This window comes from Rhinopithecus roxellana, chromosome 16, assembly GCF_007565055.1.
Source record: "Rhinopithecus roxellana isolate Shanxi Qingling chromosome 16, ASM756505v1, whole genome shotgun sequence".
Taxonomy (NCBI): Eukaryota; Metazoa; Chordata; class Mammalia; order Primates; family Cercopithecidae; genus Rhinopithecus; species Rhinopithecus roxellana.
The window spans coordinates 36,656,352-36,669,778 of record NC_044564.1 but is presented as its reverse complement, the minus strand read 5'-3'; the positions used below and the strand labels follow the sequence as shown (position 1 = coordinate 36,669,778).

General features: G+C 46.8%; 1 protein-coding gene across 1 annotated transcript; it reads right to left on the bottom strand.

The window, feature by feature from the left end:
• Positions 1-7,907: 7,907 nt before the first annotated feature.
• Positions 7,908-9,315, bottom strand: LOC115893877 (putative UPF0607 protein FLJ37424). Its single transcript, XM_030919168.1, is given in 4 exon segments — positions 7,908-8,182; positions 8,185-8,898; positions 8,901-9,113; positions 9,240-9,315. Coding segments are annotated over 4 exon segments (1,278 nt in total).
• Between the last annotated feature and the right edge of the window lie 4,112 nt (positions 9,316-13,427).

Below are 13,427 nucleotides of genomic sequence, written 5' to 3'. Positions count from 1 at the left end.
TGCCTAGTAATATGTCCACTAATAGTGTCCAGCCTTGGAGCTCAGCGGTCTCCAGAAGTGGAAGAGAAAGTGTTCCCTGCCCTGGCCGTAAGCTCAGTTATGGGGTCTCACAGCAGGGCTGCTCGGGACTCTGAGAGGTCAGTGAGTTACCAAGACAGCATGTGCTCCACGCATGTTCTCCACGAGGCTGGGGGAGCTTGGGCAGTTCTGTTTAGAGTATTAGCCACTCCACTGGCCCCAGAGCCACTATTCTCCTCCTTCGTGGCAGCTGCAGGCTGGCTGTGTCCTGAGGGCCTGCCTGTGATACACCTTATTCGAGGGATTAGGTGATTTCCTGTCCTCCCGGATGCTTTCAGGCCTCTAAACCAAAGGATGGGGTACATACCTAGCCCACACGACAGATCAACCAAGTCTCAGTTCCCACACAGTTGGTTTCACTATTACTTGAAACCAACGTAAGTGCTCAGTATCCTTATCCTGGTTTAGTTTCTTTCTAAAGATAAACTGCAGCCTGTTAGGGTTGAGTAGCTTTTTTTTTTATTGAGATGGAGTCTCGCTCTGTTGCCGAGGTTGGAGTTCAGTGGCGTGACTGGAGTAGGGCATGGAGGGGCCCCAGAGGCATCATCAGGGCCACCCTATTTTCCCAGATGGTGCACTGGCATGGGCTGCTGCTTTTGTTGCCAAAGTCATCCCCAGACAAGCTATGGGAGGGAAATGAAATGAACCAAGATCAATGAAAGACTTCCAGTTTCCAGTCTGGAGAATAAGAAGCTTGGAAGTCATCACTCCCACTCTCAAAACAAGAAAAAAAAAAAGCTGAACAAACTGAAAATCAACAACTCTTCTCAGATCTGTCAGAGAATTGAGGTCACAGGGCAAACTACTATCCTCAAAACTGGAGAAAGGCAGATACAGAGAATCCCAGTCAATCTGAAGGGAAGCTGAGATGTAAAAGCTGGCCATTGGAGCCAATCCTGGGGTAGGAAAACCTAAACTGTAATTGACAAAATGCTGAAGGTTCAATGTGGATGAGCTTGACAGTTAAAAACTCCACATCCAGTCTTAGGAGAGCCTCAATTTTCAGGAGTTTTACCTTCAGTAGCCTTACCAGATTCTCAGGGTGTAGATCAGAGAAAAATCCCCTCCTGATTTTGGCAGGACTATGGGAAAATAGCCATTTTGAAATAAGGTCAGAACATTAGTTCTACTTTCCTAAAGCCTATCCTTAAGAGAAACTATTTTTACCAGAGCCTAATGTATTGGGGTTTTATCATAGCCTAACTGACTTGGGGAAAGAGAAGTGTTAAACTCCGGTTCCCTGTGCCTTCCTGTCCCACCAGGGACACGGGCTACTGAGAAGCACATGTGCAGGTCACAGCCTGGGAGCATAGACTCACTGTGCACTGTGCCTGGGACCTAATCACAGGACTACGGAACATTTCTTCTCCCACATAAGCACCTCACCACCACATCAGTAGGACTTTTGTATAATAAGGGAATTATAATGGAAGGAATTGACTGCCTCAGCACTTATTTAATAAGGAGTCGCTAGGGAAACTCAAAGACAACAGGGGAGATACTAACAAGGACACAAGAGTAAATTTTGCCTCTGATACCTCCAGCAACACCAAACATTAAAGACAGTCTAAGTACCAGCTAGATAAACACAGAGCCTACACAAACAACCTCTTTACCTCTGTTCCTTTTGCCCAGTATATCATGTCTCGCTTTCAACCAAAAAAAGGGAACTAAAAGGTACTAAAAGTGTACTAAAGTGTACATTTAAATCTATGATTCATTTTTAGTTAACTTGTGTATTTCTTAGAAATACAATTCCTTTTTCCATTATAGTGCTTTTCTACTTTTGTGAAATATCAGTTTTTTGTTTTGTGTGTGTCAGTTTCTGCACTCTTTTACCCTGTTCATTGATCGATATATCTGTTCTTCCACAGTACCACACTGTCTTATACTATAGCTTTGTGGCAAGTCTTAATATCCTCCAACTTTATTCTATCTTCCCAAAATTGTTTTAGCTATTCTAATTTCTTGACCTTTCCATACACATTTTGGAATAAGCTTGTCTATATTGACAAAAACAAATTTTGTTGGGAGTTGATGTTTTACAATACTGAGTCTTCCAATCTATGAAAGTAGTATGTCTCTCCACTTATTTAGATCTTGTTTGGTTCCTTTCATTAGAATTATCTTGCTTTTATCACACTAAAATTTACATCCAAAATATTTCAATTTGGGGGAACTATTGTGTATGACATTGTTTTTAGTTTTTGTTTCAAGTTGTTCATTGTTAGTATTTGGATATATGATTAATGTTTGTATAATGCTCTTGTATCCTTAGACTTTGATAAAGTAATATATCACCATTTATTAAGAGTTTTCTTGCAGATTCCTTGATATTTTCTATATAGGCAATCATGTCATCCATCAATATTAATGGTAATATTTCTTCTTTTCTAACCTGTATGTCTTTATTTCCATTTCTTGTCGTACTGCACTGGTTAGGACCTACAGTCCTAAGTTGAAAAGAAGATGAGAATGGACCTTCTGGCCTCATTTTGGAACTTAGGAGAAAAGCATTAATTCTTTCACCATTAAGCATGATGTTAGCTTTTAGTTTTTTGTAGGTGTTCTTTATTAGGTTGAGGTTGTGACCTTCTATTCTTAGTCTGTTAACAATTTTTAACATAAGTCATGTTGAATTTTGCCAAATGCTTTTTCCGCCTTAATTGAACTGACCATTTTTGTTTTCTTCTTTAAATTGTTAATATAGTGGATTACACTGATAATTTTTGAGTATTGAACCAGCCCTACATTTCTGGAAAAAGTTCTTCTTGGTTATAGTGTTTTATTATTTCCTTCCTTCTTCATGGTTTTGTTTTATTTCGCTCTTTTTAGGGAGGTTTCTTTATGTGAAAGTGTATATTATTGATCTTAGACCTTTGTTTTTTCAAATATAAGCATTCAATGCCATTTAATTCTCCACTAGCAATGCTTTATCAGGATCTTATCACATTTTATATATTTTATTTTTATATTAATTCAGTTCTATGCCTTTTTAAATTTTCCTCAGAACTTCCTCTTTAATCAATTAAAAAATGTGCATTTTTTGTTGTTGTTGTTGAGACAGAGTCTCGCTCTGCTGCCCAGGCTGGAGTGCGGTGGTGCGATCTCGGCTCACTGCAAGCTCCACCTCCTAGGTTTAAGTGATTCTCCTACCTCAGCCTCCCAAGTAGCTGGGATTACAGGTGCGTGGCACCACGCCTGCCTAATTTTTGTATTTTTAGTAGAGATGGGGTTTCTCCATGTTGGCCAGGCTGTTCTCAAACTCCTGACTTGGTGATCCACCTGCCTTGGCCTCCCAAAGTGCTGGGATTACAGTCATGAGCCACTGTGTCCGGCCTAAAAATGTACATTGTAATTTCCAAGTGTTTGCATGTGTTCTTCTCATTTTCATTTTATATACTTTAAAGTTTATACTGTGAACACATTCAAGTAAAATTCAATTATGTTTTTATGTTTGTTTAGTTATTTTATATAGGTTCTTCAAATATCATTGCAGTAAACTTTTTCAAACGTTTTCTGTAGTGGTTCTCAGTGTTTTGCATCAATAAGGAATGCCCTGAAAATATGATCGCCCCGTACTCCCCCACCCCGCCCGCCCTGAGGTTACTGGAGATGTGTTTATCAGGAGAAGCTCATAGAGACAGGAATCATATGAAATTTCTTTCTGGTGTTTTGTTTTGTTTTGAGACAGAGTTTTGCTCTTGTCTCGCTTAGGCTGGAGTGCAATGACACGATCTCGGCTCACCACAACCTCCGCCTCCCAGGTTCAAGTGGTTCTCCTGCCTCAGCCTCCTGAGTAGCTAGCTGGGATTACAGGCATACGCTACCACGCTTGGCTAATTTTGTATGTTTAGTAGAGACGGGATTTCACCATGTTGATCAGGCTGGTCTCGAACCCCCAACTTCAGTTGATCTGCTCACTTTGGCCTCCCAAAGTGCTGGGATTACAGGCATGAGCCACTGCGCCCAGCTCAGTCATGTGAACTTTCTAAGTCCCCAGGGCACATAGCCTTCTGGGCTAGCATATAGACATCTGACAGGGATCCAGGGTCCAGGAGTTAGATGCAATCCTTGAGCTCTAGTACCTTTATATTGCATGATCACGGAAGATCAGACCATGTGTGGGCAGGGACTAGGACCAGCACTGTGATGGGTAGGGCCCAGGCCCAGCCCTTCTCCATCAAATGAGCACTCAAGGTGAGGGGAGCACCTGCCTTTCCTCTGCTGTGGTCAGGGCTAAGGTTCATGCTTCTGGTTGTAGGGGCTGAGTCACTCAGCAGCACTCACTCAGCTTTGGCCTGAAGCCTGATTTTGTAAATAAAATATTAATGGAGGAGATCAGATGTCTACAGTGTTATATTGCTGGAGATGTGAGTAACCGATGAAGATCAACATATTTTTGGTTCATTTAGATGATTGACTTAACAGAGAGCTTCCATACCCTCTCAAGGCCTGCATTTTAATCTATTTAACTTTTTTTTTTATGCCAGGGTGTGATATTTTCTTTGTTATAGGGAAATCCTTTTTAAAAAAAGAATGCACAGGGAGTTAATATGAAATATTGTGTTCTCATGAAGTGAAGGCCGAAAGATTTCATTACAGGATGCACAAAGGAAGCCTCTGTGCAACTTACATAGGAACAAGTGGTGGAAGCATCCAGTTACTGCAAAGCATGGCACCAACAGGTGGATCTCAGGAGAGTCTGCACGTGGGCAGGGAGCTCCATTTTCTCACTGTGGAGGGGAGTGACTGTTCTGCCTTTGTTCCATCACATCAAAATTGTCATTTGAATTTTATGAGGTCCCTACATTTGTTGATCTGCAAGTTTCTTTCGGTTTCATTGTTGCAAGATATCTATATGCCTACATTCTTTATATCTAGTTTTCAGGTTACATATAATCAATATATATAATATTTAATAAAAAATTAAAATATATAATATATATATTATAAAATATATAGACACATGAGCAGAGGCAGAGCAACAAGAATAAGGTTTTAATACACACAATCAGGAGAGAGAAGGGCCCATCAAAGTAAATGGACAAGGGGAAGACGGGCACCTGTAAATAGCAGCGGGCATCCTGCCCGTTCAAAGAATAGAGACCTGGCTGGGGGCTTGGGTCAGCCAGATTAACAGTCAAGCCAGGGAGGGCACAGTTGATGATGACACATGCTGGCTGCTGCTTCTGCCCACAGGGGAGTGTCTCAAATACACTGTGGTTCTGATTGGGCTCATCAGTCCCACACCCTCCAACACACACACACACAGACACACACACACAGGCACACACACACTTTGAGGTTTTGGGCCTCTGGCTTCTATAAGGAGAGAGCAGCTTCAATTTAACTTCAAGGGACCGAGCCCCTTCCTCCAGGAGGAATGTCCATTCATGGGGACCATATGTGGAGGGAGACTTGCTTCTTATTTGTTCCCCATCATAACACCTGTGTGTACCAGTGGGCCTCAGGTGCTCTTTCTGAATGGGGACCCTAATTGTGTCCAGTCGCAGTAGTTGTGGTGCCGTCCCTACCATCCGTTCTGGGGGAGGATGCTGCAGAGGCGCTGCTCCCTAAACCGGAGGTGCCTGGAGGAGCCCTGATGGGAAGGCTCGGAAAAACGGGGGCATTGGGGACAGAGGCTTTTCATTGCTGCCCATCGGGAGGCCCCAAGTGTGGGCCGAGGGGTGGGGCTGGAGAATATGAATGTAGCCAGGCAGACGCAGGCCAGTGTCTTTCCAGGGTGCCTCTACTGGGCACTGAATTTGGGAAATTAAGAGACTGCTCACTCTGGAGCTTGGTGAAGATCTGAAAACCACAGCATTAGTAGTGGCAGTCATGTCCATAGCAAAGAGCTGAGGGCCTAAAGGAGGCTGCGAGGTCAGGTGGTCAGATGCCCTTGCTGTGATGGTGGAAATGGCTGCTGTGGAATTCAACAGCTGATGGGTGATAGCAGGGATCCCGGTGGAAGGGGCTGAAAGAGGAGTAGGGGAGGAAAGAGGAGAGGAATGCACACATATGGGTGTAGGAGGCTCCCTTCTGAAGGGAGGCTGGAAGGAGAAAGATGCGGGGCTAGGAGGTATGGGGCAGGGGTGAGAGGTCAGAGGCACTGAAACTGTAGCTGAATGAGAGCAGCCTTTCTCATTAGGCGGAACCCCCAAAATGGGGGTCAGGTCAGCAGGAGGAGCCAGGGGGAGAGTTAGGAATTATGGATATCAGATTTTACTCAATTCTTGGTGTGGGCGAAGGTGGAGGGACAGGCAGGGTGAGGGACCCAGCAGCCACATGGGTCAAGTCAGAGGTAGGAGGAGGAGCTGGGATCTGTGAAGTGTAGGTGGCTAAGGGTAGGGAGTCTCAGCAGGTGTGGAGACAGCAGGGGCGGGCTGGGTGGCACGGCAGTTTTCCATGTCTTACTATTTTTTTTTTTTTTGAGACTGAGTCTTGCTTTGTCGCCAAGCTGGAGTGCAGTGGTGCAATCTCGGCTCACTGCAACCTCCACCTCCCAGGTTCAAGCCATTCTCCTGCCTCAGCCTCCCAAGTAACTGGGACTACAGGCAGGAGCCACCATGCCTGGCTAATTTTTGTATTTTCAGTGGAGAAGGTGTTTCACCATGTTGTCCAGGACTGTCTCCATCTGTCTGTTTCGTTGTTGTTGTTGTTGTTTTATTATTTTTTATTTTTTAATTAAAAAGTAAACTTGAGCTGGGTGTGGTGGCTCAAGCCTGTAATCCCAGCACTTTGGGAGACCGAGGTGGGCAGATCACAAGGTCAGGAGTTTGAGACTAGCCTAACCAACATGGTGAAACTGCGTCTCTACTAAAAGTACAAAAAAAAAAAAATTAGCCTGGCATGGTGGTGTGCGCCCTCAATCCCAGCTACTCAGGAGGCTGAGGCAGGAGAACCGCTTGAACCCCGGTGGCAGAGGTTGCAATGAGCCAAGATCACGCCACTGTACTCCAGCCCCGGCGACAGAGCAAGACTCCGTCTAAAAATAAATAAATAAATAAATATAAACTTTAATGTCGAAAATGCAAACTTGGGGAAGGCAGAAATATCACACACAAGGATGTCACTTCACACTTGGAGGGTTGCACAGCAGCAGGGGCAGAGAGGCTCCTCACTTCCCAGACGGTGGTGTGGGTGAGCAGAGGTGCTCCTTACTTCCCAGACGTGGTCGCCACTGGGCGGAGGTGCTCCTCACTTCCCAGACAGTGGGGCAGCGCTGGGCAGAGGCGCTCCTCCTTTCCCAGACAAGGTGATGGCCGGGCAGAGGGACTCCTCACTTCCCAGACAGTGGGGTGCGGCCGGGCAGAGGCGTTCTTCGCTTCCCAGATGTTGGGATTGCAGGGCAGAGATGCTCCTCACCTCCCAGACTGTGAGGCGGCCTAGCAGAGATGCTCCTCACTTCCCATACAGTGGGGTTGGAGGGTGGCGCTGGGTAGAGGCGCTCCTCACCTCCCAGACGGGTTGGTGGCCAGGCAGAGGCGCTCCTCACCTCCCAGACTGTGAGGCGGCAGAGCAGAGATGCTCCTCACTTTCCAGACCGTGCAGTAGTCAGGCAGACGTGCTCCTCACTTCCCATATGGTGGGGTGGGGGGAGGGGCGGTGCCGGGCAGAGACGCTCCTCACCTCCCAGACCCGGCAGTGGCCAGGCAGAGGCCCTCCTCACTTCGCAGACTACTTCCCAGATGGTGGAGCAGCCGGGCAGAGGCGCTTCTCACTTCCCAGATGATGCAGGGAGCATGCAGGGACCAGGCAGAGACGCTCCTCAGGTCTTGATCTCTTGACCTCGTGATCCACCTGCCTCGGCCTCCCAAAGTGCTGGATTACAGGCGTGAGCCACCACGCCTGCCCTGCCATGTCTTCTTTCTCCTCCCAAGCGGCTGTTTTCGTCTCCTGGATTTTGATGTTCTACTTAACACCCCCATATTCTTACCCATGTTGCCCCGCTGGAGGCGTCCTTCCCTCTGGGAAGCCTGACCCAGGTCTAACAGTGCCTCAGGAGATAGGCAGGGAAGCTTAGCGGGTGGGGGCAGCTCGTCTCTATCCCATCTCAGTTGCAGGGGAGGGGTCGGTTGCAGCGGCAGTGGTGACCCTGACTCTTTCTTTTGTGGGACTCATGGCCGGCAGCTCTGGGTGGAGAAGAGCTACTTGATCCTAGAGCTGGAGGATCTTTGTGCTGCATGTCCTTCCCCCGCATTAGCAATGCTGGAGAGCTGGGCAGGTGGTCTTTACCCAGCATCTTCAAGGCCGCCTTCTTTGGCCACAGGAAGCAGCCCGGAACTGGGGCAGGGAGCACTGTTGGAACTGGAGCAGGGAGCACTGTTGGAACTGGGGCAGGGAGCACTGTTGGAGCTGGGTCAGGCTTCCCAAAGGGAAGGATGCCTCCAGCAGGGCTGTGTGAGCTGGTGACTCCGTGGCCCTTGTGGTAGAAACTCACTGCATGCACCTGGGCCTTCTCATTCTGGTTCTTTTTTGTCACGCTCTTGAGGTGGACATTTCCCTCCAAGGGCCTGGGACTGCACCTGGAGGAAGTGAGGTTTCCCTGAGTCTCCAGGGGCCTAGAGGTGGAGGCTGCTTCCCCATTGCTACAGGGGCCCCTTTTATTGTCCTCCTGGGTCTCTACCTGATCCACTTCTGTTGGTTCTTCTGGCTCTTCTTCTGTCTTCGGGAGCCTGGCTGGGATCACCTGCTTATCTAATGAAGGCAGTTGGAGGTCAGACTTGCGTCTGAGACTAGGGATCCTCACGGGGCTGGGGTGTCCGAACATCATGGAGTTGTGAGCAGACAGCACAGGTTTCTTCCTTGAGGGGGGCTCCAGTCCACAGGAGGCGGGACCCTCGGTGGGGTGCCCCAGTTCCGAGGGAGAAGACACAGCCTCATAGGGGCGCCGTCCCACCTGGCTGGAAAAGAAGGCCCAGGATATTGCTGAGGGTTGAAAAGGAATCGGGAACAGCCCAGGATTCCAGGGGCAGGCACAGGTGCAGGAGCCGCGGGGTGAGCCCAGCCAGCTGGGAAGCCCTCACAGACAATACCACCACGATGCCAACAGCGTGGCCAGAACCTGCGCTGGAACCAGGGACAAAATACGCTTAGACGAGCACGTTGCCAATGGCGTGGCCAGAACCTGCGCTGGAACCGGAGACAAAATGCGCTTAGACGAGCAAGTTGCCGATGGCATGGCCGGAACCTGCGGCGGAACCAGGAACAAAATATGCCTAGTGAGTTGCCCATTTTGAGCAAGTTGTGCGCGGACGAAACTAGGGGTCAGAAGCGGATAGGATACTCCTAAGTCACCCACTTCTCTGTGGCCGGCTGCGCACTGGGCACCTGGGAGCTTATGACATCACCATGGGACTGGTGACAGAGCCAGGGTGTGGAGGAGTGTGCAGGTGCCCAGTGAGGGCGCCTACAAGAGGAGTCAAAGGGCAAAGGATGAGGCCCCTCCAGTGGTCCAGCTGGACTTTCTAGCCTCAGGGACGTCGTGCTCCTGGGGGCAGGTGTGTGGCCCTGGATGGGCCCCCTGTGGGGCTGTGGGCATTGTGGGGCTGATCTGCCAGAGCCCTTCCTGCCTGGCGCCTGACCCAGGCACTGGTTGACACCCAGTGGCCCTGTCTTGGCCCTATACCCCGGTTTACAGCACCAGAACCTGGAAGCAGAGCGCAGGACCAGCCAGATCCCGCCAGGCTCCCCCCGGGACCTCTCCAGTGCTTCTGTGTGGCCTGGAGCCAGGCCCGCCTTCTCCATGGCCCCTGTGGCCTTGAGGGCCACCAGCCTCACTGCGCAGGTTTTCAAGGAGAGGACACGGTGCCCTGACCTGACTGGATGCTGCCTCTTACGACATACCCCGCTGGCAGGCAGGGTCTCCACTTCTTTTTACAAATTTGCCTGAGACCGTTCTTCAGATCATTCAGGTGGTCATGGCCCAGCCAGGCTTTGAACCCCAGCTGTGTGATTCCACAGCTGCACTCTGGCCTGTGTACCTCATGATCATGGATACAGCATGTATTCTTATTTTTTCCTGTAGTCCTGGGGTACTTTGCACCATGGTATATCTGTAATAAGCACATGCACACCTAGAAGGAGGCCTTCGCTTCAATATATAAGTAGACCATGGCCCACTCTGGGCTTCAGTCCTCTACAAAGATGTAGGGCAGGGACTACCAATTAGCACAGCACCATCCCACATTGCTCTTCTAATGGAGCCTTTCACCCCAGATGTTCTTTCTCGTCTGATGGGAAGGATCCAGCTATGTAAAGATCATGTTCTAGATCAGCTTTGGTCTATCCTAAAAGAAATTTGCCAGTGGATTATTCCATATCGATAAAAGTCAGTTTCTCTGGTCTTCCTGGAATGTGTCTAGAAAGCAAGTACTTTATTTATTTACAAGTTAATAGTGGATCAATGTATTGGATTAAAATATGACCAACATAATTTGGTCATTGTGAGCATGCCAGCTCGGTCCACTCTTCCCCACACATTAGGATATCCTAAATATAACTCTAGATTTTCTCATGCCCTAGAGAAGGACATACTCTTGGGTGTCTGGTCTAGTTCCGGAAACATGTATGAAAAATCATTCAGCCACTCTACATCTTTTTATTGGAGAATTGAAACCATCTATATTCAGAGATACTATTAACAGGCAAGAAGTTACTTCTGTCATTTTGTTAATTATTTTCTGGTTGTTTGGTAGATCTTTTGTTTCTTCTTTTATTGTTTCCTTTATGGTTTGGTGAGTTTCTGTACTGATAAGCTTTGATTCCTTTATTTCGTTGACATATCTGGTGTAATTTTTTTCTCTTTGGTTACTCTGGAGCTAACATTTAAAAATTTATAGTTATGATAGACTATTTAAGCTGATAAAAAGTTTTGATCACATACAAACATGCTATACTCCCCCCACATCCCCTGTCAATGCACAAAATTTGTACTTTTTTGCCTTAATTTATATTGTTCTGTATTGGGCATTTATTAAGAACTCATTGTGGATATAAATATCTTTGACTATTTTGATGTTTTAATGGGTTACCAAGTCTGAATTTCTGAAGATAGTTATACTAGGGAAGAATTCAATGTAATTCATGAATTATTCATCACTTTCTAGATGGGTTAATGAATGTTTCTTTTAGCCCCTCAGGACGGGATCTCTGAATCAGTGGGGAGCTTCATGAGGGACGTCAGGGGGAGTTGGGAGGATGCTGATGGAAGCGGGGAGCCCTGCGGTCACCCTGCACTTGTTTGTCTAAAAGTGATGAGAAGGCCTCACCCAAATGCAGGAGCCATGATCCTGACCCATCACTGCCCCATGTTACAGGAGACAGGACTTGACCATCCTCCCACAGGTCAGAGCTATTGTTAATCAAGGTGACAGTGCAAGACGCGTTCCCACTCCTGACTCCACCCGACTGCTGTAAATAGAGCCCCCGAGTGTGTTAGCTTGTTCTGAAACTGGGAGACATTTTAGCAAATGTTTCATCACATTCAAGGTTTGCTGAAAATACTGACACATTGCACATCTAATGAGGGGTCAGTACAACTAACTCAAGGGCATTAGCCCTGCTCCCCTCGTAAGTAAGTAATGATCCTGTAGAAATTGAATCATTTTTAAACTAAGAAAAAAGTAAGATGGGACATGATGGTGTGATGAGTATCCCCGTTGCTGCTTTGGGCAAATGTGGGCTGGCATGGAGGTTTCAGTTTCTCTATCAGGACAAGGAAACCCTCACGAATGACACAAGCAGGGCCAGGTACACGTCATCAGCACGGCTCCAAGGCTGTCTTTCAGTGACTGACGTTTTAAGGCAAACGTTCATTCATGTGTGCTTCAACTCCAGTTTGCCAGCAGAACACAGTAGATGATCAGTCCGTTAGAAGTCGAGAAAGTCATTTTCTTGCTAACAGTCAAGAAAGTGCTTTTTGACATGCTTGTGCTTCTGAGAGAATGCAAAAGAAGATGGGGAAGAACATAAGCTTCCTAGATGGGTCACTGGCTGGCAAGATTGGATTTTAGCCGGACAAGGTGTTCATGGTTGACCTATTTCAGCACATCACGCATATATGGGTTTCAATAACCAAGGATAAACAGGGCAGAATGCAATGATGAGGAGAGCTCGTTTAGCTGAGAAACCCTCAGGCACAGGGGTTTTTTAATCATACATCAAACCGTAGCAGAGAGCTTAGCAGAGGCAGCGTGTTAGCATGGCTCCAGGTCATGTTTATGGCCCTGTGTCCCTAACCTGTCCATCTCTGCTCTGTCCTAAGACCTCAGGTGACCAGCTCTCCCCAGGTCTCAAGGGCCTGTCACAAGGCATATTACTTTCCTGTGTTTTCTGACAATTCTATCTAAAATCTTCAGTGATCTATCTCTAGGTAAGACCCCAACCAGGGTGTTTCAATGATATAGGGGCACTCTTAGGTTACAAAACACCTTTAAGAAGAATAATAGTGGCTCTATGCTGGGGACTGGGGATTGTATACTAAGCATTACTGAGTTATCCCCTTTAATCTTCAGAGTACTCACATTTTAAATTTCCCTTTTACAGATGAGGAAACGGGGATTCTACAAGTTTAAGTGCCTTGCCCAAAGTTACATGGCTGTTAAGAAGCTGAACCATGATTTAAACCCAGAACTCTTCAATTTCAAAATCAGTGGCCTCTACATTTACTCTACATTTGTTTATTTGATTGTTGTCTGTCTCTGCCTGTCAACTGTTGTGCTCACAAGATATAAGATAAATAGCCAACATCAACTGTTGATACATGCCCATAGAAAATGAATCATTCTACTAAAAAGACGCATGCCCACATATGTTCATCACAGCACTATTCTCAATAGCAGACATAGAATCAACCCAGGTGCCAATCAACAGTGGACTGGATAAAGAAACTGTGGTACACATACACCATGGAATACTATGCAGCCATAAAAAAGAACAAAATCATGTCCTTTCCAGCAACGTGAATGCAGCTGGAAACCATTATCCTAAGCAAACTAATGCAGAAGTGGAAAATTAAATATTACATGTTCTCACTAATAAGTGGGAGCTAAACAACGAACATTCATGAACATAAAAATTGGAACAATAGACAATGAGGAATACAAGAGGGAGAAGGAGGGAGGGGGGAAGGGTTGAAATAAAACTGTCTATTGAGTACTATGCTCACTGGCTGGGTGACAGATTCATTCATATTCCAAACCTCAGCATCATGCAATATGCCCCTGTAGCAAACCTGCGCATGTACTCCCGACTCTAAAGTAAAAGTTGAAAAATGAAAAAAGAAAAAGGAAAGAAAAACAAGGGATCAGATGGTCCTTGATCAGACCTGCCCTGATTCCTAGAGG